Genomic DNA, 21,894 nt, shown 5'->3' with positions numbered 1-21,894 from the left:
GCGAGCCATGTTTATCGGCCACACTGTATTCAGTGCTGTATTGACAAGTACTCCCATAAAAGGTCCATTGAAGAAGCAAGCGGCAGCCCTGCCTGCTCTCTTGGAGTTTCTTTTGTGAGACCCCACAATGCCAAGAGCTTTGCCGTGTACTGTCTAATTGTGTTGCCAGAGATATAATGATAGAACACAGGCTGCCCAAATTAATTGAGGCTTGCCGGTCACAGCACAAATTATGCAGCAAATGCTGCAGTGCTGCGTGTGAGAAAGTCACTGCACCATTGCCAGGGTAGGCATTACATCCACTTTAGGTGCAGATGATGGCCAAATACAAGATTTGTTGTGCTTATTGAAAAAAGACAAAGAAACATACTTCCTGACATGCTGTAGATGTTGAGGTGTGATATGACAGTTATTAAATATTATCTATATTGGGGTGGGATTATTGTTTTATTTTTCTGCCTTATGTGTTATAACTCTGCAACCTGTTGTGATAACACTAATATCACAGTAACAAGTGGTACTTGTTTCTCTATATGTGTACAACGTACGAGCCACTTATTCTGTCTGCTCATAGACGTTAACTCCACTGAGCAGACTCAATGCTTGCAGAACTAACAGTCTCTTGACTCTAAATTACTAAATTACTCACAAATTCCAAATTCACCGCTCTGTGTTCCGAATAATCACTTGTTTTTTTAAGAATGTAAAATATTGTTAGACTAGTAAGCTGTTGAAAAATGTGTCACATGCAGCCCATCAGTCAGTGAAAAATGTTGCAAGGGCACCAGCGTGGTGCATGATGTTTTACTGCCATCTGTTGCCAATACTTTCAGATGTTTTATGCAGCAGTAATATTTTAATGATGATCCTCCCTCATTGCTAATCTTCTGCAGGGAGCTGTGAAGGAGGCACGTTCGATTATAAAGACAAGCGGCTACCTTGGTTTTAACAAATACCTTTGTGTAAAGGTGCAGTGCTGAAAATATTTGCAGGGTCCCTTAACATTGCAGGTAATATTTCAGTGGTTATCCTCAGGAAAGTTACGATAATGTAGATGCCCTAAATTTGTCAAACACCAGACAGTCTAAAGGGATGTTAGAGATGACAAATCACTTGTGATTAGATCATTAACCAGATGAAGAAATGCATAAATGATGATTGAGTAAATTCTAAAAATTATGAACACACAGTGAGTTTTGTGTTTGGGAAAAAAATGAATTATTTATTTGGGTTTGTTTACCTCAAGCTGGGACAATGCTGTTTTTCCTCCTTTGAGACTAAGCAGTGAATGGTTCTCAATCAGAAATTACACATTATTTAGTCTCTACATTACAAACATTGGCAAAAGGTTCTCTTTTTTTATTTCTGATTTATTCATATATTTAGATAACAATATTTTGTGTTTTAGTGTGTTGGTATTGATGCAAAGCCTTAGGGCAGTGGTCTTCAATTAAAATTCTGTGACGTCCACATAAACAAATTTTTATCTAGCAAAGGTCTGAAATAATTTATTTAAATTCTTTTTTAGCGATAGCCATGCTATCTTTCTTCATGCACCATATTGTTCATTAAGGCCTGTGCCTCTCCATGGACTGGCAGCATCTCTCTGCAGAGACAAACCGCAAGCCAAACATGGGAATTACCATAAATGCTAGAAAAGCTGTGCCACCTATAACAAATTACCATAAACTGTACAAAAGGTGCTCTAGTAGAATGAGTTACTGTGAATGGTAGAAAAGTTGTACCACCTACAATAAATTACTGTAAATGTGGTTAAAGCTGTGGCACATAAAAGGAGTTGCTGTCATTTGTAGAAAAGCTGTGCCACATAAAATTAATTTTAATAAATATGGGAAAATGTGTGCATGTATTAAACATATAAACTATTCTTTTCAACTAAAATCTAACAACCAATCTGGGTCTAGATAGGACTTCATTTGAGCCCAGATCTAGACCTCTGTCTGCCATTTGGGCATCCTTACCTTAAGGCATAATCCTACTTGTCTAGGAACCAGGCCAAAAACAGTAATATAGTCATCTACATAAATAGTTGTGTTTTCCTTAAAGCATAACCAATGTAAATTAGCTGAGCGGAGCATTTAGCTCATCAAGTAACATCATCCTGTTTGCTTAGTGAGCATAAGCCCCATGTCTCACAAAGACAGTTGTTGCACCATTAGCAGCCTAGGAAAATGAGAAAAAAGCCACTGTACTAAAAATCAAAGTATGGGTCAAATGCCTTCAGCAACAGATAAAAATTTTATAATAATACTGTGATGTGTCATACCTTGACACAGTCTGTTTTTGAAGCAATATTGGATCGTTTCACTTTTTCATTTGGACATTGTAATATTTTTGTGCCATGGAAAAATAAACAGTTGGGGAGTGTAATTTACTGAAATCTCTCACTAATCGGTTGCCGTTATGCAAATGTGTGGAGAATGACCTCAGAAACAGACCAGGCACCCTGAGGATATAGTAATGGGTCTCTTCTTTGGACATTAAGTTGCCTTTCACGTTTTCAGTCTCAGGTGTGTCTGTGTATACGTGCACATATGCACGCACGTGTGTGTACAAACGAGCTCCAGTGATTTCCATACCTGTAATTAGTTCTACCTGAAGTTGTGTGCGTGGGATTGCCTGAGGGAGGCGTCCTGGAAGGCTGTTTCAAATTAACAGGAGGACGATTGCCCTTATTGTTTCCATCTGGCTATTAAAGCACACATTTGAGACTTTTTCCTCATCAACACTGGTACAGTCACAATGAGTGGATGAATGGATTCTGCTAAATCAAATTAGCAGCTCGGTGACATAATAGATGTCACGTTTCGCCGGCTGATACTGAATAAACCTGCGCAATGAATGTGCATCATGTTGACGACTTCTCAACATAATTATGTTTACGTGCCTAATAAAGGGTGTACAACCTTTAGCATAATGTACAGCTCTGTAAAGAGGCTTTGATTGTATAGAGCCATCATAAAAACCAGTGATGTATTGGAGAAAAGGAATCACTTGACTTTGCCAATATTGGGATTTGTCACAAGTAGACCAGCTACTTAACACTACAACATTAATGACTTGCACAACTGTATATTTCCCTAGAGAAGCACAGAGGGTCAAATGATAAAATTATCTTTCTTCTCATTAGGGTTATAATGTATATCTGGTTTGTGCCCTCATTTTTTATTAATAATTAATCCTGAGTGACATAATCAGCACTTACACCAGTTTTGTGTATCTGTGCGAGGCTGATAAGTTTATTTATTGTTGTTGTTTTTATTAGTACTGTTAATGTAACCGTTGTTTTATGTGGCGTGGTAATGCACGTCATTTACTATAGCTTGATCATTTAAATTGAACCGGTAATGACTGCTTCTTTCAGCCTACGTTTTATCTTTAGTGACTTTACTGGCTGTATTGCATTTTTATGTAAATTTCCTGTTTTTTGAGGAGCACAACAACTTAAAGGAATCACTGCAGCACTGAGCAGGAACCTATTTCTGGCTTTTATTTTATTTAAATCTAACAGTGGAAGCCATTCTCTGTTTTTGTTGTCTCCCCTGGGTTTTGGCTGATAGGGAGCGATACAAACGCACCATTGCTTCCAAGCCAATACACCATTGCATTTAAAAAAAAAAGAAAAATCTCATAAAGCTGTGTGTAATGTATACCTAGTCGGTTTATGGTATATTCTCAATGGTCACATTAGCAGCTCCATTACTGTGACTGCTCTGTCTGTCTCCCCATCAGAATATTTCATGCTTTGCTGGATTTATTGGGAGTCTCAGGTATTGTGGAGCACCCTATCTTACTAACCCTGCTCTGTGTGTTTTCTCTCTTTACAGATTCAATGTGCCTGTTGGCAAACAAGGGGGGTCATGTAGGATTGAAATTGCTGCAGATAATGGCACAGCACAGCATCTTGAAGAGTTCGTGTCACACTCTGTGTCAGAGGTACCTTGACCTGCTTGCAGTCAAATCAACCATTATCTTAAATGTCCGGCTGTAAACCTGTAATCACATGCTGGCTCTGTCTTCCCTCTTGCAGTAAAGTTTACCATAAACTCCTAAATTGATAATATATGTTGTTATGCATAATTTTCACTGTTTGTTAGTAATAGAAGAATCAGAACAACTACTCAACTTTGACACTTTAAAGCAATAGTTTACTCCTTTTGAAGTGGAGTTCTGTGGAAAGGTTGTGAATAATTTATATCTTACATGTTGTAGATGGCTCTTTACACAAACTCAGTTTGGATAAATAAAGTTTAATTCTGACCAAACTGATGAGCTAATGGCTACTTCAAGCAGAGCCAAGACCAAAGTGGATTGCTCCCACAGCAGTAGTTAGCTGCACCACTTTCGGTTCAGCCCGGGGTGCTTCATGCAGGTATATCACAATATTTCTGTCGGAATAACCATGTAATGCAAAACTGAAAGTTATGTAAAGCACTGGTTCCCAAAGTTGGCCTCAGGACCCCACTGTGAGCCATGATTTTTAGTAATCAAATTAAATTTCAAAGTTCATATTTGCATGTTTTTGTCAGAACTGAAAGATAAAAACTGGAGTCATAAATAAATAAAAGCTGTTTTGTGTTAGTAATATGTCTTTGTTTAATTGATTTTGAGATGATTATATGGTTTTGCCATCAATACTTGGGATCACATGTCTCTTCCACTTTGTTTTTGGGAACCACTGATGTAAAAAATTATAAACTATTTTTTGCGTTAACAACTACACAACCTTTGAGATTGGAGTTGTTTTATGAAGCCAGCAATCCACTTTGGTTTTGGCCACACTCTGAATAGCCATTAGCTTGTCAGTCTGATCAGATTTAAACTCTTTTTTTTAAACTGAGGTTGTTCAAAGACAGGGAAGATGTTAATTGTCCACAACCTTTCCATAGAATCTCACTTCTAAAGATCTGAACCATCCCTTTAAGTTATAGTTATTTGTCTTTTTAAATGAAGTTGGTTTTAGGTGAAACCAAGATTTTACTATCTTAATTATTTTACTTTGCCTTGAGATGATTTTATGGTAAACCGCAAAAACAGCATTTATTTTAGAGAAAATATTGTGAATTTACGCTTTTGCATATTTGATTAAACAAATGATACATTCTGGCAGGAGTTCAGCTGCTGAAACAGCCCTGTTTTGTTTTTGTTTTTCTCAAACCCTCTGTTTTGCCACCACTGCTGTGCCAACAGAGAAGCCTCATTCAAATAGACGACTCATGACACCATGAGCAGCCCCCTCCCACATGTTATCCAATCCAACCCAGCAACAGCCGTTGCCTATTAAAAGTATGTACACCTGTTGTAGTACTTGCCGTAGATGATCAAAGTTGGCAACCATGAAAGCCGCATTAAGATAGTACTGGCTCGATAATCAGATTTGGGTCATTAATTTGATCCATGGCACTTATATATATGTTATTAATAATTTTGTTTTTTCCACATTCAAAGACACAGAGAGGGACTCAACCTTCCCATTGGCTCAGCATGCCCCCTACCTCAGCGTGATTTATAGTCTTCTAATCTGAGATCCTATAATGTTTTTTTACTCCCCCTCATCCTTTTTTTCTTCTTTAGCTTGTAACACCTTCATTAATTACAGGAGCTCTATCTACACCACAATTACTAGGTACGCTGCCAGATAACCTTTACCAGAGGAGATTGCCACATTCTATAGATGGATGTGAATGAGCAACATTGCTAGAAAACACTCAACTCCAATTAAAATTTCGACATTAATGAGGTTTTATTGAATTTATATTCAGTTCAGAGAAAAAACAATGTGCAAATCTGTGAATATGACTATGAAGGATGCTTCTAGTGGGGTGGTTGAGGTTTAAAGGAGAAAGTATCAGTTCTAGTGCTTGCTGAAGCATTGTTTTTTCTTGGTTTGTTTGTTTTATATATTTAGCCTACATGTATAGAAAAAGAATTCAGACATGTAGCGCTGATATAGATGCCATGCTTACAAGTTGTGCCCTGAAAAGGAATTCAAACATGAGCATACAGCTCTTGTGAGCTCAGTGCTGTGGGTCCACTTACAAAATCATGAATATTACATAAGTGAGCCTTTCAAATGGACTCTTCTCATAAACATGGTAAACATACTTGAAAGCGCCATAAATTCATTCAGCATCGGCCCTTCGTCATTATGCAGCTCTGCTGGCTCATTGCTGATTGTATCACACAAAAACAGCTTTGCTCATTGTAAAAGTTTCTAGCCACCGCTGGTTAGTTTATTTGACACTTAAGCTTTATTAAAGATACTCTCCAGGCTCTTAACTATGTGGTGACTTTACACACACACGCACACACTCCTGTGAACCCTGTCAGCCGTGTCTTTTTATAGGCTTTCAGATATGCAGCAGTTATGTCGCTGAAAGCTTGCATTAAGCGAACATCCTGAATGATTATGTGGTCTAACACCTCACTGTCCCTCCGCTGAACACCTTCCCCGCAGCTGTCCATCACATTTCCTCCAGCTCCAGCATGAAGTCATGACGAATGCCACTCTGGAAGCACTTCAAAGACATAAATGCCGACATGACGACTTGGATTTCGTAGTGGCAGTTATGAAACAGAACTTTTGCATTTCATAGGAGGTTGGATATCATTGGTGTAGCCTTAAAAATATATTTCACCCTGAAAATTTGCAAGCATATGGAAAAAGAAAGTGTGAAGTAAAAAAATGAGCCTTGGAGAACATTATAGGGTGCTTGAAATAATTTCTGACACATAAGCTCCCATTTATTTCTAACATCACTTCAATAAAAAAGGAGTAACAAAATACATGTAAAAGAGCTTAAACAGGCGGAAAGGGTTACAGATGTTCAGCTTTGCCTCGCTGCTAGTATCTAAAATTCTTCCTTGCACAAGCAGAATTAACAAGAAATGTTTTGTTTGTTTCAATTTTTCTCAATGAAAGCAAATCAGAAGTTTGAAGCTTGGTGTTTAATTACAACTACTGAGATGTTTTTCATATTTTGAAAGAACTGAAACTAGGTGAGTTGATCTTAAATTGGAACAAAGTGGGCCACAGATAGGTTATTACAATAAAGGGATAGTCTGGTCATTTATGAAGTAATGTTTTGACATCAGTCATGAAGGAAAGGGAAGAAGTCTTCTTCCAGAATAGGCTAATGGTTAGCCTGTTTTATACTGGTTCTCAGGCTTTTAAAGTAACTTTTTTCTAAAGATGTGATGTTGGTATGAAACCCTGCATTCGCTAATATTAAATTTCTACAATTTTACACGAGACGGTTTGTTTAGTGTCTCTGTTTTTACAACGAAAAAACATCTATTCTGCTACGTAAATGTATGTATGCTGAGGCAGCTGAATGCATCAGTCCGACTGATCAGAGTGTCTCGTCGGTCAAAAGTTTACTCAACTTCTGGAGGACTGATACATCCATCTGCTTCGGGACACAACATTCCCACGGTCTGTGCTCCGCATACAGACATTTACACAGTAACACAAATGTTGTTCTGTTGAGAAAATAGCAACAAACTAAACGGCTGTGCAAAAGTGTAGTAGTTTAATATTAGCTAATGTAATGTTGAAAACATTTCTCTAAGCTTGGATCTCCACACTCTTCAGATTTGAACAGAGAAAAATCCCTGGAAGAGGAAGCAAAATGTCTTCAACTACAGAATAGAAGTCCAGTAGCTTTGTTTTTAAAAACTAGCTGTGATAAACAAGTGTGTAATAAATTAATAATCAGCAATGTTCTGAATTTGAAAGTTATGTAAAATAATCTAAAGTGATATTTAAAATCTGTTTATATATGGAAGTCATTGCTAGGAAAAAAACTGTAATTTTATTTAATTTTTTGGTCACATTTAATGTAGCTTTGCGTTTTCAGAAAGCTCATTTTTACTTGTTAAATTGATTGTTATGGTAGGACAAGTTATACATTTTGTAGATCTATCTTAATTAGTTCTACCCAATGAGCTAGCACATGAAAGACAGCTTGCAATAGTTTTTTGTTCATCTTTTTGTATTAAAATGTTATATAACAAGAAGAGCTTTATTATTCTGCCCATACTCCATTAAATTCCTGTTACCTCAATCATTGATTCACACATTAAATAGAATCAAAAGAACTCCTCAAAACACCTAAAGTACAAGATAAATATCAGAATTTTTATCATTACATCAAGCTTTTGTTTATGTAATATTATTGATGATGTTAAGTTTCAAATACAAAATCAAATTGAAAGCTCGGGCTTGAAGGAAGAAGTGTATTGTAGCATACTGTGTGCTTTATTAAACGATGCGAATCTCTGGCGCTCTTCTGTTTCTCACGCAGGCGACCTTTGGACCCATATTTCTTGGTGCCGTTTCATCTCACTGGGAAATGTATGATGGGAGAGCAAAAGGAGATAGGAGAATCGTCGGCTGTATCAAGGAACTTCAGGTCAACTCAAAAGAAATTGACCTGGTGGGTGAGGCGGTGAGAGGGAGAAACATTGAGAACTGCGACCCGCCTGTTTGCCAACACTTTCCCTGCCGTAACGGAGGAACATGTGTCAGGTACTGCACTCAGTCACCTTTTATCAGGATTTAAGATTATTCAGATACAGTACATATAGAATAATTTATAATTTTATCATTTTACTGTATAGATAACAATAATTTGCAAAAATACGGACTCCAGCAATAGATTAAATTGTACTGTTTAAACCAAACAAAAGAAATGTTTAAATTAGTTTCTATCCTATGACCTGATGTTTTCTCCCCCTCTTTTTCATGTGATATACAGTTGGTACATTTTTAAAAACAATAATAACTACAGTTTCAAAGTGTGTTATTTTCTTAGCACCCTTTAACTTATCCTTTCAGCTTTGAAATGAGAGTCGCTGCTCTGTGCCTTTTCTCTGACCATTTTTAACGCATATTAGTTCAGTCTTTAAGCTTATCTTATCTCCACTGAACTAATTTAGCTGTGGGCTCACTCAGCAGAGACCATGCTGCAGTGAAATATTGAATTTGAACTCGTATCAACCTGAAAAATATTAAGATTCAATTTTAATGGTATTAGGAATTAGAAAATGTGATTTTAGAATTGACATGTTTTGAATTCTAATGTGTAAAAACATTGGATTTTTATTTTTAGGCTTTAAAACAATGTTGTATGCATTAAACTGCAATACTGACATGACTGCTCAGCTTCTACATACCGTCAGTCATCTTGTCAGACTATATTTTATTTTATTCAGAGACATTACTGGTGCTGTCTATAAATGTCATCTATTCAGCTTCATAAGTATGAAGCCACATACCATCCTCCCACTTTTATGCTTCTCTGTCAGGACGATAGATTCAGTTCGACGTTCTTAGCCACATTCAGACAAAACATGGTGAAACTCCCTCTGGATAAAATAAAAATCTTTAACTTGATCTTAACAGTCTACAGACTAAAGAGTATGTTCTCAAAATGTATCTTTGTGTGTCTGTATCTAAGTTTGATCTCAAAGTTTTGAGTCAAAGATCAACCAGTGTTTTTATTAAATAGATTTTTTCCCATCACATTTCTTTCCAAAGAAAATCTATAGAGGTTATGAAGTGTCCTTCACATTGCATGAAGGTTTTGTGCAACCAGTTCACTGACTTTTATTTTAGTAGGACTACCGTTGCTACTCTAAGCTGTACTAAGCTTTTATCTGTACTCTTTAATTACTACTGCATCTATGTCTCAATATACTTTTATTTTATCCCCAATCTCCCCGTTTCTTTTTCTCTTCAGTCCCTCTCATGATTCTAATTAATCTGAAGCTGTGATCCAGAAATGCAGATAGACACGGTTCATTCACACACAGGTGAAAACCTGAGAAAGTTCTGATGTTCGCCTCATTTTACAACCATGTCTGCTGAGTTAGACTAATGAAACTTGTAGGTGTTCTCTGTTTTTACTTCAGCAATCAGACATTTTTGTCGATATATAAAAAAATTCTTACTTAATATTTCAGCAGAAAGTGCTTCATTACCATCAATTTTTGAAGAAGTAGTCAAAGGTTATATTGTTCTTATATATTATTGTACCTTAGATTTCTAGAACACTAAAAGGAGCTCATAACATAACTAACAGTTTTGCTGTTACAGCCTCTAGTTTTATTGTTTTAGTTAAGTTGATTTCTTAACATTATAATAATAAAAATACTGTTATTCACTTCATTTTATTTCTACATAAGTTAAGTTTTCTATGCTGTCCCCAGTATTATTGCAGACTGAAGTCCATGTTAGGCACGAGTCCCAGCTTGTCACACCACCAAGGCAAGCATGATTGATTAATAAAATTAACCAAATAAATAAAATTTCCTTTAGACATTTTTAAAAATATAAGCCTTAATTTCTGCTCTAAGATGATAGAAATGTGTTGGAACCACATAAAATGAACTGAGTTTGTTTTGAGTGACCCAAACAGGTTTGATGTTTCAATTTTAAACACAAAAATTGCTCTACGAGGTCTGAAATCTTGAAAACATCTGGCGAAGGAAGATTACCTTCAATAATTACCTAGGTAGATTTAGGTTGGTTTAAAGCTGGGGTTTTGTAGGGCCTCTTTTAACTTTTTTAAATTGTCTAACTCAGTTCATCATAACTCTTTTTTTGCACACCTTTTCTACAATCATTTTCAGGCTAATCTCTAGATTTCATTAAATACAGGCTTTAGCATCTTCTGATCAATCTTTACTGATAACCCCTGAGCAACTGTAAGGTATCTGTGTTCTTTTAAGACCATTTTCTTTCTGTAGATTTAACAGTATTTATACTGTTCAGTAGAGCTAAACAAACAGGAAGATCTCGTCTTCCTTCGTCTTTTTATCTCCGGTAGTTCAGCTAATCACGCTGCCATCGGTCCCCACTTACCAGCAATTTTGGCTGTCTTTTTAAGTATGCATTAACTTCACATGATGCTCTTTCACCTTTGGTAATCCAGAAAATAGCTTCTCTAAATGTCTTCTTCATTGTGTTATGACACTATCAATTAACAGTTGCATTTATTAAACAGGAAATGAGAAAGGGCACCATGAATATTGGAATATGAATAGCTTTAGGAATACCAATTAAGAGCCGGTGGTCACATTGGCTTGTCATGTGCGACAGTGTGAGCCATGCAATTATCTGTGTGATGAATATGCGTTATTGCAGTATCCTTTTGAACCACACATTGTGCAGGGGTCATCAAGAGTTCACTCTGCTCATTGTGTCTGTATCCCTGTGTTGCACTAGTTCATCATAATAGGATGAATGAAGACTTTTATCGTGGGTTCAGTTTAGGTTATTTCAGCGCCAGCCTTTTTTTCATGAGGTTTTCTCATTTAAGCTTGTTGAAATATCAATATTGAAACGTGTGGATAATGGCTTGTGGTTGCTGGATGTTGTATATTAAGTATTTAGGTGAGTTTAATGTGAACGTGCAAGCGAACCAGCACCTGACAGCTTTGGCCTCTTTAATCTTCTGCTCCAGGTCTGTGATGTTTGATATCTGTGTCATTTAGCAAACTCAGCTACAGGTAGCAGAGACAGATGTCATCAAATTGCTTGTAAATGCAGCAGGTGGAAACGGTTTCCAAGAAGTGCTCTCTCTCTCTCTCACTTTCTCACACACACACATACACACACTGTACTGTAACTGCAAGTACTGCACCTTTTTAAAAATAAGAACACTAGAAAAATACAGAGGAATAAAGGCCTCCTTGAAGAACTGTATATCACCCACCAGAGTTTTCATGCCAGAGTTTTAGACCAAGATCCTCTTATGTTGACCAATAACAGAGTTACAGTATAACTATATTGATCAAACCTTAAAAATACCATTACATGCACTCTCCTGCAAAATCTCGGATGATCTGTTAGTGCTTGGAGTATGTGTTATGAATGACTATCAGCTACTGCACTAATACCCCAAATTTCAGTTAAATATCTATAAAATATAAAATGTATAGCCATGATTGTGTTGGCTAAGACTAGTTAAATTGGATTTAAACCTAAAGTTAATTAGTTGCAGACGTCAGCCCAATGATTACCATAGAAAGTTTCATTCATATCCGTTCAGTGGTTTATGAGATATTTTGCTAACTCTACAGCCTTCACCTTTCAGCGGCAGGCAATTTTAAATATGTGAACACCTGTTCAATCAGACATTTATAAAAGGCTGCATGACATAATATGGATTAAAATCCTAAAAATGTACACAGTTGTACAATCCTTTCCATGTTGTCAACATACAGATGTGATCATGATCAGAGTGGTGCAGCTTGGAGTGAATTGCACCTGGATCCTTTTCTCCCTCGCTGGGAGTTTCTTGCCGGGGTGCTGATGCTAATGGCCTCCCCCCGTGCCTCTGTCTGAGCAGGTAGTGGAAACGCTGTGGAAGCAGGTGGCAGCGCCCTGCAGGGTGTCTGCTTGTAGGACTCCTGAGCACAGAAGTGAGGCTGAGCACCCATCACTTTTATTTTGTATGAGGAAATGTGCCTGCTTTTCTTTTCCTGGATAGCCTATCTCTTAGTACAAGTTCAACAAATGAGATTTTGTGTGTTAATGTGGAAGTTGCAGAAGTTTATTGATTTTGAACAAAGCTACAGTAGTTTCAGTCTTTCCTCTTTGTGCTTTTGCTAACTTCAGCAAACTGGTTGTAGCTTTAAATTAACCAAAGAATTATTATCAGTCTCCTGATCTAACATGTGGCAAAGCTAGAATAAGAAATAAACCAAAATGTTAAACAGGTATTATGGTTAACTTTTGGGGAAACGTTTGTCATGAACACCATCTGGGTTTATTCTTTATATATATGTATTTATTACAGCTACTTCACTGTTTTCATCAGTGTGTTTTTCTGTAAAATAAAGAAAAACATTAACGTAATATGTAAAAACATAAATGTTTATTTGGTTCTCACACAGATTGAGATGTCTTGATGTTAATTATATATTTGTTTATTTTCTTACCACATCTTTAGCTACTTGCTGATACACTTAACAAAAATTAAAAAAAGAAACAAATTTTATCCTTTTTCTTTGTTCTACCTATATTTCTATGAAAGTACCTGACATCTAGGTCAAGGTCAAAGAAACAGTTATATTTTTTTTATTTATGTATTTATTGTATTACAATAAACTGCAAACAACATCCTGAGTAGAACTTCAGTCCTTGGAATATATTTTCTTAAAAAAAAAAAAAAGAAAAACATGTTCATTACTAAGATCACAGCATTTGTAGCTTTGAGTTTAGGGCAGAGAGCATTCACAACAACTGTGCAATTCTTTTTTTGTTTTGTTTTGTTTTTGGAGTTGTATTTATGCAGGGCATGTGCACATTTGAATATTAAAAATTAGCTTTTTTTCTGCAACCTTTGCAAGTAACTGATCATTAAAACAGAAATCCTAAAGTCAGTACAGTGTGATCTTTATCCAAACCATGCATTCGCAAAATGGTTAATTTCTTAAATTGATGTAATAAAATTACTTTAAAAGAAAAAAAGAGATTATTTATTAGACATATGAATCATAGCTATCTAAAAAAAATAGATTTTGGTCTGTTGTTTGCATGGTTTTGCTTAAGAGGACAATTTTTTTGTTTGTTTTGTTTTTCTTTGTTTTTTAGGGGGGCAAGCAGCAAAACTATGTAGCCATTAAGGACAATGTTTTTTTTCTTCATCTTTTTCTTTTTCCATCATCAAAGTCCTTTGCTGCCCTTGGAACTGTGTGGTAAAATGTTTTGTTTTTTTAACAAAACAGCATTCTATCCATACAAAAGCCTTCAAGTTTTGTCTTTGTGTGTATTTGTGTCGGTGTTAAGCTTCATGTTTGCACCTCGAGCTTTATAACCCCACCATGGGGTCACATGTGGAAACGTGATTATGCACACAACCTTTAAAACCTCAAGAACAATTTTCATAAATAAAGAACAGTGGAACTCCTTTGAACGAGCCAAGTTCAAATCTAAATCAATGGCATCGGTGGTTGTGAAACAAATCTTTCATGTAAAACTTCTTAGCAGTGCAAAACTAAAAAAAAAACAAAACATATTTCCAAATAATAACTAAACTGCTCGCATTTAAAAATGACTGATATCTTTTAGCACTATCTTACAGAGGTCATCTTGTCGTGTCAGTCTAACAGATGTAAGTGCTTTGTTTTTATTCATCTTTTAAAAGGAGAAACTTACTGTATTGTGTTAAGACCAAGCTTCACAAATGATATAGAATATTTGGAATTGTTTCTCAGACAGCCTGCTAAAATGGGTAGAAAAGTTGCCAAACAGACCATAAAGTCAAATATTCTTAGTATGTAAACTTGACACTTGCTCTTGAAGAAGTCTAACAAAAGAAGGAAAATAAAAATTGCATTCCTTGAAGAAATGTATACCACCCGTTGTCTTGCATTCCAACGTTTTAAATAAAGATCTTCTGTGATCTGTTAGCACTCAGAGTGTTGGGGATGATCCTCAGCTACTACCACAATCAAATATTTGCTAAATATCAATAAAATTGACTGAGTTATAATGACCTTTGTGTTTGCTAAGTTTGACTTGCTATGGTGGCCATCTTAAATGAGGTTCACTACAAAAGTGAATCAGTTGTAGATGACTTACTGAAAGTTTCCTAAAAATCTGTCCACTGGCTCATGAGATGTTTTACTAATAAACATACAAGCACAGACAATTACAGTGTATCACTGCCCTCCTGCAGCAAGCAAGTGAATCAGTGTTAAGAAAAAAAAACAATTTAGTTGGTCTGTTTTCAACGTCCTTCTCTCATTTTGGCATGCAGCCGACATAACTTTGCAATTATTTTTAAAGCCAAAAAATCTCTTGTAACATCATGTTACTGTCCATTTAGCAGATCTAACTCAAGCAGGAAAAAAAATAGTGTATTTGTTGAGTATTATAATTTTAGCTGTGGACAGATTTAGAGCTCCTGTGGGGCTCAAAGCAGAGGACCACGAACTGTAAGAAGGATGAAACTAAAATAACCTTCAAGAGCCATGTTTAACATAATAAAGGAACACGCCAGTCAGAACAAGAATGTGGCTCATCCACGTGTGTTGTGACTGTGTCACATCACCGAGGCACAGAGGAATCAGCGAAATGAGCCTCCGAATACGCCAGCAAGAATACATTCTTGTTAGTATCAATTTAATTTTACAACAGAAAGATTAGAACGCAAAAACAGTGCGTAGTCTTTCATCCTAGAATAGAAGAACTGGGTATTTAAAATGCATCATAATGTTTTTGTCAGAGAGCATTTCTGTATTCTCAAAAGAATAAGTTGAAAATTTAGACCGATGTTGTCTTCCTCTTTGTTTTAAAAATATATTTGATCAGGTCAGAGTCAGAAGCCGTATATGAAAGCTCTCTGTGTTGAAAAGCCAAATGATGATTTTTGTTGTTGTTTTTCATACCGAAGGTTGATGATTTAATTATTAAAAAGGTAATTATTTTTGGAATAGACTTGTTTTTGTGTTTTTGTTTGGAGCAACCTCTAGCAAGGCTAAAGATAATACATAGTTAGATTTAAAAAAGCGTTCCATCAAGGGTTCCGCCTCCTAAAGCACTGGAGGAAAAATAATAATAATGTAAAGAACATACAATACTTTATATAACTGTTTTTTAGTTTAACATCTTGAACAGTTTAGAAATACAGCATAATCGGCTCAAATGCATGATATATTACCATCAACATCAATAAAAATGGACAAAGTGACTCCATTATCTTCCATTGTTTTTTGGAGCCAGAAGTTGCATACTGGGGTTGTGGTTCTGTACACCCAATACAAAGGTCCCCCATACTCACACTCCCATCTTGCTAACAGGCAAAATAAAATAAAATTATAGAATGTGTTATATTTCTTTGACAGTATTTGTCTCTTTCCATGTTGCTGTGAACTGAGTGTTGGTCTGAATTAGTTTTCCTTCTCAGGATGGACTTCTGTGCAACAGAGCGAGTATTGTCTGAGGCACAAAGATGTCCCATCTCTGGTGTTTTGATGACCATTCAGTGTGCTGTTTAAAAAGTAAACAGCTAACTGCGAATACAGAAAATTCAAAGGATGTATTCAAAAAACAGTGTTTTTCAGATGTGGTTACAGTGCACCCAGTTCAAGGTGATACGTTTTAAGTTATCTTTTTAGCTGGTGTGTCAGGAGTTTGGATTTATGATGTAAAACTTAAATAAATATACTGCTCTTTTTGTGAGGGTGGTGTAAATGTACTTTAAAATCCTGATTTTCTGCAGAGTGCAGTCAGTGTGTTTTAGGTTTAACTGTAGAAAAGTTGCCTGATCCCTTCAGAAAAGTTCCCATCTGCTTTATCCCTCCTTTCTATAAGGATTTTATTTCAAGCATCATCTCTGTGTGCATTTCTGTAGCAGTATGTTTCAAAAGCCTCTGTGATGGAGACTTAACAGACATCACCCTTCTTCAGCACCAAGCAAATGTTTAGAAAGGGTGCGTGGAAGAGGTCGGGGAGATATCGAACAGCCGTCTGCTCAAACAAGAGCACAACTACACTGAACGAATGCCGTGTTTAAATTCCACCTCATCCTTTTAGCTCATATTCAGATTCAAGTTACATTTAATTAAGTGACTACCTTCCACATTATCCTACCTTACCCAACAGGAATTATAGTATATTTTGTATATCTGTGTACAGTTGGCTCTTTATAATGCAGGAAAGTAAATGGTGTTTCAGAACCAAATCACTTCATTCTATAATTAAAGGAGTTATAGCTGCTTTGGTCAAACACTGAAAATAACATTTTGCTCAATCTCATGCCATATCTCTCATGATCTGTAAGCTCTTGAAGTATGTGTTGTGGATGACTGTCAGCTACTACATCACCAAAGTTTTGTTCCATATCTGTAAATTCACTGCCATTTTTGTGCCATTTAAGGTTGATTAACTGATGGCCATCTTGAACTGGGTTAGCTCCCAAGGTGAATCAATCGTAGATGTATATCCACTGATTCTTTTCTGAGTTTCAATAAAACCTGTTCAGTGATTTGTGAGATATTTTCCTAACAGTACAGACAGACAAATACACACAGACATGAGCAAAAACATTATCCCTCCACCTTTGCCTTTGTTGGCGGACAGTAAATATCAGCTACACCCAGTGGCTGTTGTTGTTTTTATTATCATTCTCATAAAGAATAAAGCCAGCTGAATGCTTTCATCACTTCATGGCAGTAAAGCTGTAGAGGTTTATTTGCATATCAATGTGCACTTGAAAAGGACAGATCTGTAAATAACTAACAAGTATGAAATTTGAGAGCGTACGTGGCTGCAAAGCATATTGTTCCGGCTAACAGGGGTATCAGAAGCTAACCGGTCAATAATTCATCATTTTATCTGGTACTTATTAGATTAAAAATGTATATCATCTTCAATAATTTATCCAGCTTCTGTGCCGTGGCGATGTAGTTTTGAATGGCGTGAGACATGACGGACACCAGACTTATGCATTTGTGATTAACATATTTAAATTAGTCTGCAAACTACAATTTTGATCCTACAATTATGTAATCAAAGTGATTGCCTTGGGCAAATTAAAATAACCTTTTGTCACCCCACACATCAAGTTTTTGATTAGGCCAATTAAAACTCAAGTGTTTTCGATCGTGTTTCTCCCCCCTGATCTCCACATCTACGCTGCACCTTTCAGGAGCCAGAAACATCTGCTGCAGGTTTCTTCTACTCAAGTCGGTTTGTTTTTAATGACTTACCTTTTCTTTGCTCGTGTCAGTGTGCCTGTGCACAGGTTTGTTTGTTAGCAAAATATCTCACCTGACCAGATTTTAATGAGACTTTTAGGAAGTAATCACTGAACGTTCACCTTCAACTTATTACGTTTTGGAGAAAACTTGATTCAAGATGGCTCCCACACCCATCTGACCAAAGGAAACATAGCTGTCTCTTTTCAGCATAAGATGCTTTGCTTTAAAACTCTGGCATTAAGGGCAGAGGAAGATATGCATTCCTTACATTGTTCTGTTGGTGTTTCTTTGTTTTGTTTTAGACGCTAAATTCTTCTCTGTCCTTCAACATAGCTTCTTCATTGCAAGATCATTTTTACTTTGCAGATAAAGTTTAGTCAGTGAACTGTTTCATGCTTCGTGTTGTTTTATGTTAGTCATTATCACACTAAAAGGCCAAATTTTGACTTATAATACATTTTTCAGCCAATTCTAGTAGTTTCAGCTGGTTGGCATTTGCAAAAGAGTAACCAATGGGGGTGCATTTATTTTACTTTATTAAGTAACGGCAAGTTCAGCTCTGGGTTAGCTATCACCATGGCAACGTATTATGAAACTCTAACCTCCTGTAGAACAGGTAATTTTTAAAAACGGAAATCATAAAATAAAATCCTTTTTGTTTTTGCCAATCAGTTTTCTTAAAAAAAGAAAAAAAAGAAGAAATAAAGAAGGAAAAGACATCGGTGCACAACTTGTGATTCTTGCTGCCTTTCCCATCTTTTGTCAGAGTTAGAAACAATCTTAACCTTTTTGTGTCTTAGTGATAAGCATCTTCAGAAGAGATAGCAGAGAGAAATGCTTTTAAAGGACAGAATGATTACTGGGAAGCTTGTTTTTGTTGACGTTTTAGAAGTCAGAAGAAACTGTAATTGTCTTCTTTAATAAAATCAGTGAGCTATAAAATATTTCCTGCTGGTTTGTAATACAATTGCAGCTTCAGGCTGTCTTCTCCAAATTGCTTCTTTAACACATCTAGCATATAAAATGTTTAAAGAGATTAAGATCCTTGTACAATTAAAAAGGTTGTTTTTTTTAAGACAAAACCTTAGTGACAGAGAAAATGAACCTAAAGACAATTAGAACAAAACCATTATGCTGTTTTTTATTTTATTTGTTTTTTTCTTCCATTTTTATTTTAGTTTGTTTGCATATTAAATTTAAAACTTGGTGGGTTTACAACTTTAGGGTGGCATCTGAAAGAATGTTAAGAAAACATTAAGCCCTACAAAAATACACTTGAAACACATTTGTTAATTAAATACATAAAAGTAATTTTATGTGTTTATGTGTTACGCGATGCTAGTTACATTTACACAGGGAACTTTATTATTAATAACATCAATTTTCATATTATCACCCACAACCAAAGACAAATAATAATAATGTGTGTGTGTGTGTGTTTGTCTCATGAACTGCTGAACAGATTTTGATGGAAGTCTCAGAAAGTAATCATTGAATGTTCATACAGCTGATTAAAGCTGAAAAAAATGTCTATAACTCAGTCACTTTTACAGATATTGGTCTACAGTTTGGTGTGGTAGTAGCTGAGAGTGGTTCACAACACATTCACTGAGCACTAACACATCTCATAATATGACATGAGATCCTGCATAACATAAGCTTTGATTAAAACAGCTGTAACTCCATCCTTTCTGAAAATAATTTAATCTTAATTTAAAACTCTGGCATTAAATGTGGCGGGCAATATGCATTTCTTCAATGAATGCTAGACTTTTTTTTTTGCAGGTTTTTAGTCTTGGCATCTGCTCCTACAACTGTGAGGCTTTCATTCTAAAGTATAAATGCTTTAAAACATTTTTATAGTTTTCTCTCAGAGATATACGACCCCCTTTGATGAGATTGGTCTTCTGGTATCAACACCATTCCCTCTGATTGAACAGGTTGATACCTCGTGTTGTGATGATGTTTGCACAAACTTTGTTGAGCCAAATAACCTCAGGACACCTGCTTCAGCTCCATGTTTTTTAAGTTTGGTGAGCCTCCTTAAATCCTTTTAGTTTTTTAAGAAATTGTGGATTCCGGGTGCTCTTGTACTCAGTTTTCTGTATGTTTTAGATTTTTGTCTTTTTGGAAGACTTATTTGCCCCTTTTTTGTTTTGTTTTGTTTTGTTTTTATGCAGACCTGTCTAATGTCTTCCTCACAAGCCTTAATGTAGTCTTCTTTTCCCAGGATGCCCTTTACTTTGACCAGAAAAAAGAAGAGAAAATCAGTAGAAAGAAACCAAAGACAAGAGTGACAGCAAGGAAGCTTTCAGACATAAAAGACAGAGGGGAGGAGTGGTCCAAAATCCCAGTGGAGACATGCAGAGTTTGTTAGCTATTATAAGAACCATCTGATTTGATTTGATTACTAATGAAAGAGCGTCCTGAGAATTAGTATGTGTGACTCTTTTTTTATACATTTGTCATAAAATGTAAATAAAACAACAAAATGGTTAATTTATCATCAGTCTGACTAACACTGTCTGTCTTTTTTGCCACTTGTTCATGCCGTGTCAGAACCTACTGATCAAATAAAAATTGCAAGAGACAAAAGATTGGCATGGGTGTGAATGAATTTCAGGCTTAATTGCAAATCCTCAGCTAAGCCACAAAAAACCCATTTGTTGAAAAGTGGCCAATGGGGTGCAAGTCGATTTGTAAACATCATCTAATTTAATTATACTGCCCCAAATGTAAATGGATCAACAGTCGTGTTAAGATTTTGGAATGTGGTCAAAATCAAACAGTTTACTGCAAACAAACTGAACATTTCAGCTGCAGAAATGTGGTGCAAGTTGAAAAACTGTCTGTGTTAGTTTTAAATATTCATTTTTCCTGTAGAGTGAATATTGAAAATGGCTGATTCATCCTATCAATCTGTTCACCCAATGATTCACACAAGTAAAAAAAATAAAAAAGATTTGCAGTCTCAACTACAGGTAACTTTAATTAAACTATTTGACTGTTTCAAAGGAAAATCTAGCATATTGTTGGCACATATTGGGTACATTAGTTATAAAATTGCTTAAAATAGTCATTTGTTAGTAATTATTACACACTGTGACATCACATTCCACTTTTCTGCATCACACAACATCTTTTTGTATCTCATCAGGAAACATTCATATCAAACAATGCTCAACATTGATGGCAGAATGTAAATATTTTATTTGTAGAAGCCATTTTCTCAAGAAGCAAATATCTATCCCATCCTGCTGCTGCTCAGAACCCGTTATTCATTTATAAGCCTGAACCCCCACCGCCCCACCCCTCTCCCACTGGTTTGTGTTTTACTTTTCAGAGTTGTGTGTGTCTTAAGAGCACTTTATAAAGTCCCAGTCTGAATATCACATTGCAGGTTAGATCATCTTCTGTTTTTACCAAGAAAGGAAGTACACACAAAAAATCTCTGGCAAAAGAAAACCCTTGTTTAATATTGTAAATATTCAGTTTTTGCTTTTTTTTACATTTTCAGACAGGCTGCTAATTATCTGCCTTCTGCTGTTATTATTCAAGGTGTGATTGTTTATCTGCTTTGACTACTGAGATGATGAAAGGTGTAACAGGATTCCATTTTCTCCACCACTCTCTGTGCAGTTGATCAAGTTGTTTGAGGAAAGCTCATCTATCACGGAGCGATAATGTTTTCGCCCATCACTCTGTGTTTGTCTGTACTCTTACCAAAACAACTCATGAACCAATGGATGGATTTTAATGAAACTTTCAGGAAATAACCAATGAATGCACCTCTACAGTGGATTCACTTTTGGAGCCAATCCAATTCAAGATGGCTGCCACAGCCAGCTGACTTTAGAGAACACAAAAATGGTAATAATTCAGCCCCTTTACAGATATTGAGCTACAATTTAAGAGTCGTCCCCAACACTTACTTTAGGTGTTCCCATTGTGAGAGGTCTTTGCTTAAAATTTTTGCATTACCTGCTGGAGTGAACCTTGTTTGTCTGTTAGAAAAATATCTTGTGAACAACTGGACGGATTTTAATGAAACTTTCAGAAAGGAATCAAGGGATGAATATTTGCAACACTTTCTGACATCTAGCAATATTCCATGAGATGATGCATAATGCTATTTTAAAGGGTTGACCACAATGTCTG

At 36.0% G+C, this 21,894-nt stretch overlaps 1 protein-coding gene across 2 annotated transcripts in view; it reads left to right on the top strand.

Moving 5' to 3' along the window:
* eys (eyes shut homolog) overlaps positions 1-21,894 on the top strand; it is a 161,562-nt gene that overhangs the window by 122,481 nt on the left and 17,187 nt on the right. For both annotated transcript variants that reach the window (XM_025005208.2, XM_017412860.3), the window contains 2 exons: positions 3,849-3,957; positions 8,328-8,551. In XM_025005208.2, the coding sequence (XP_024860976.1) occupies positions 3,849-3,957; positions 8,328-8,551 (333 nt within the window). The remainder of the gene's footprint in view (positions 1-3,848; positions 3,958-8,327; positions 8,552-21,894) is intronic.

The sequence above is a fragment of the Kryptolebias marmoratus genome, linkage group LG22, assembly GCF_001649575.2.
Source record: "Kryptolebias marmoratus isolate JLee-2015 linkage group LG22, ASM164957v2, whole genome shotgun sequence".
NCBI lineage: Eukaryota > Metazoa > Chordata > Actinopteri > Cyprinodontiformes > Rivulidae > Kryptolebias > Kryptolebias marmoratus.
The sequence above is the reverse complement of the archived record's forward strand: the minus strand, read 5'-3'. Positions and strand labels throughout refer to the sequence as shown.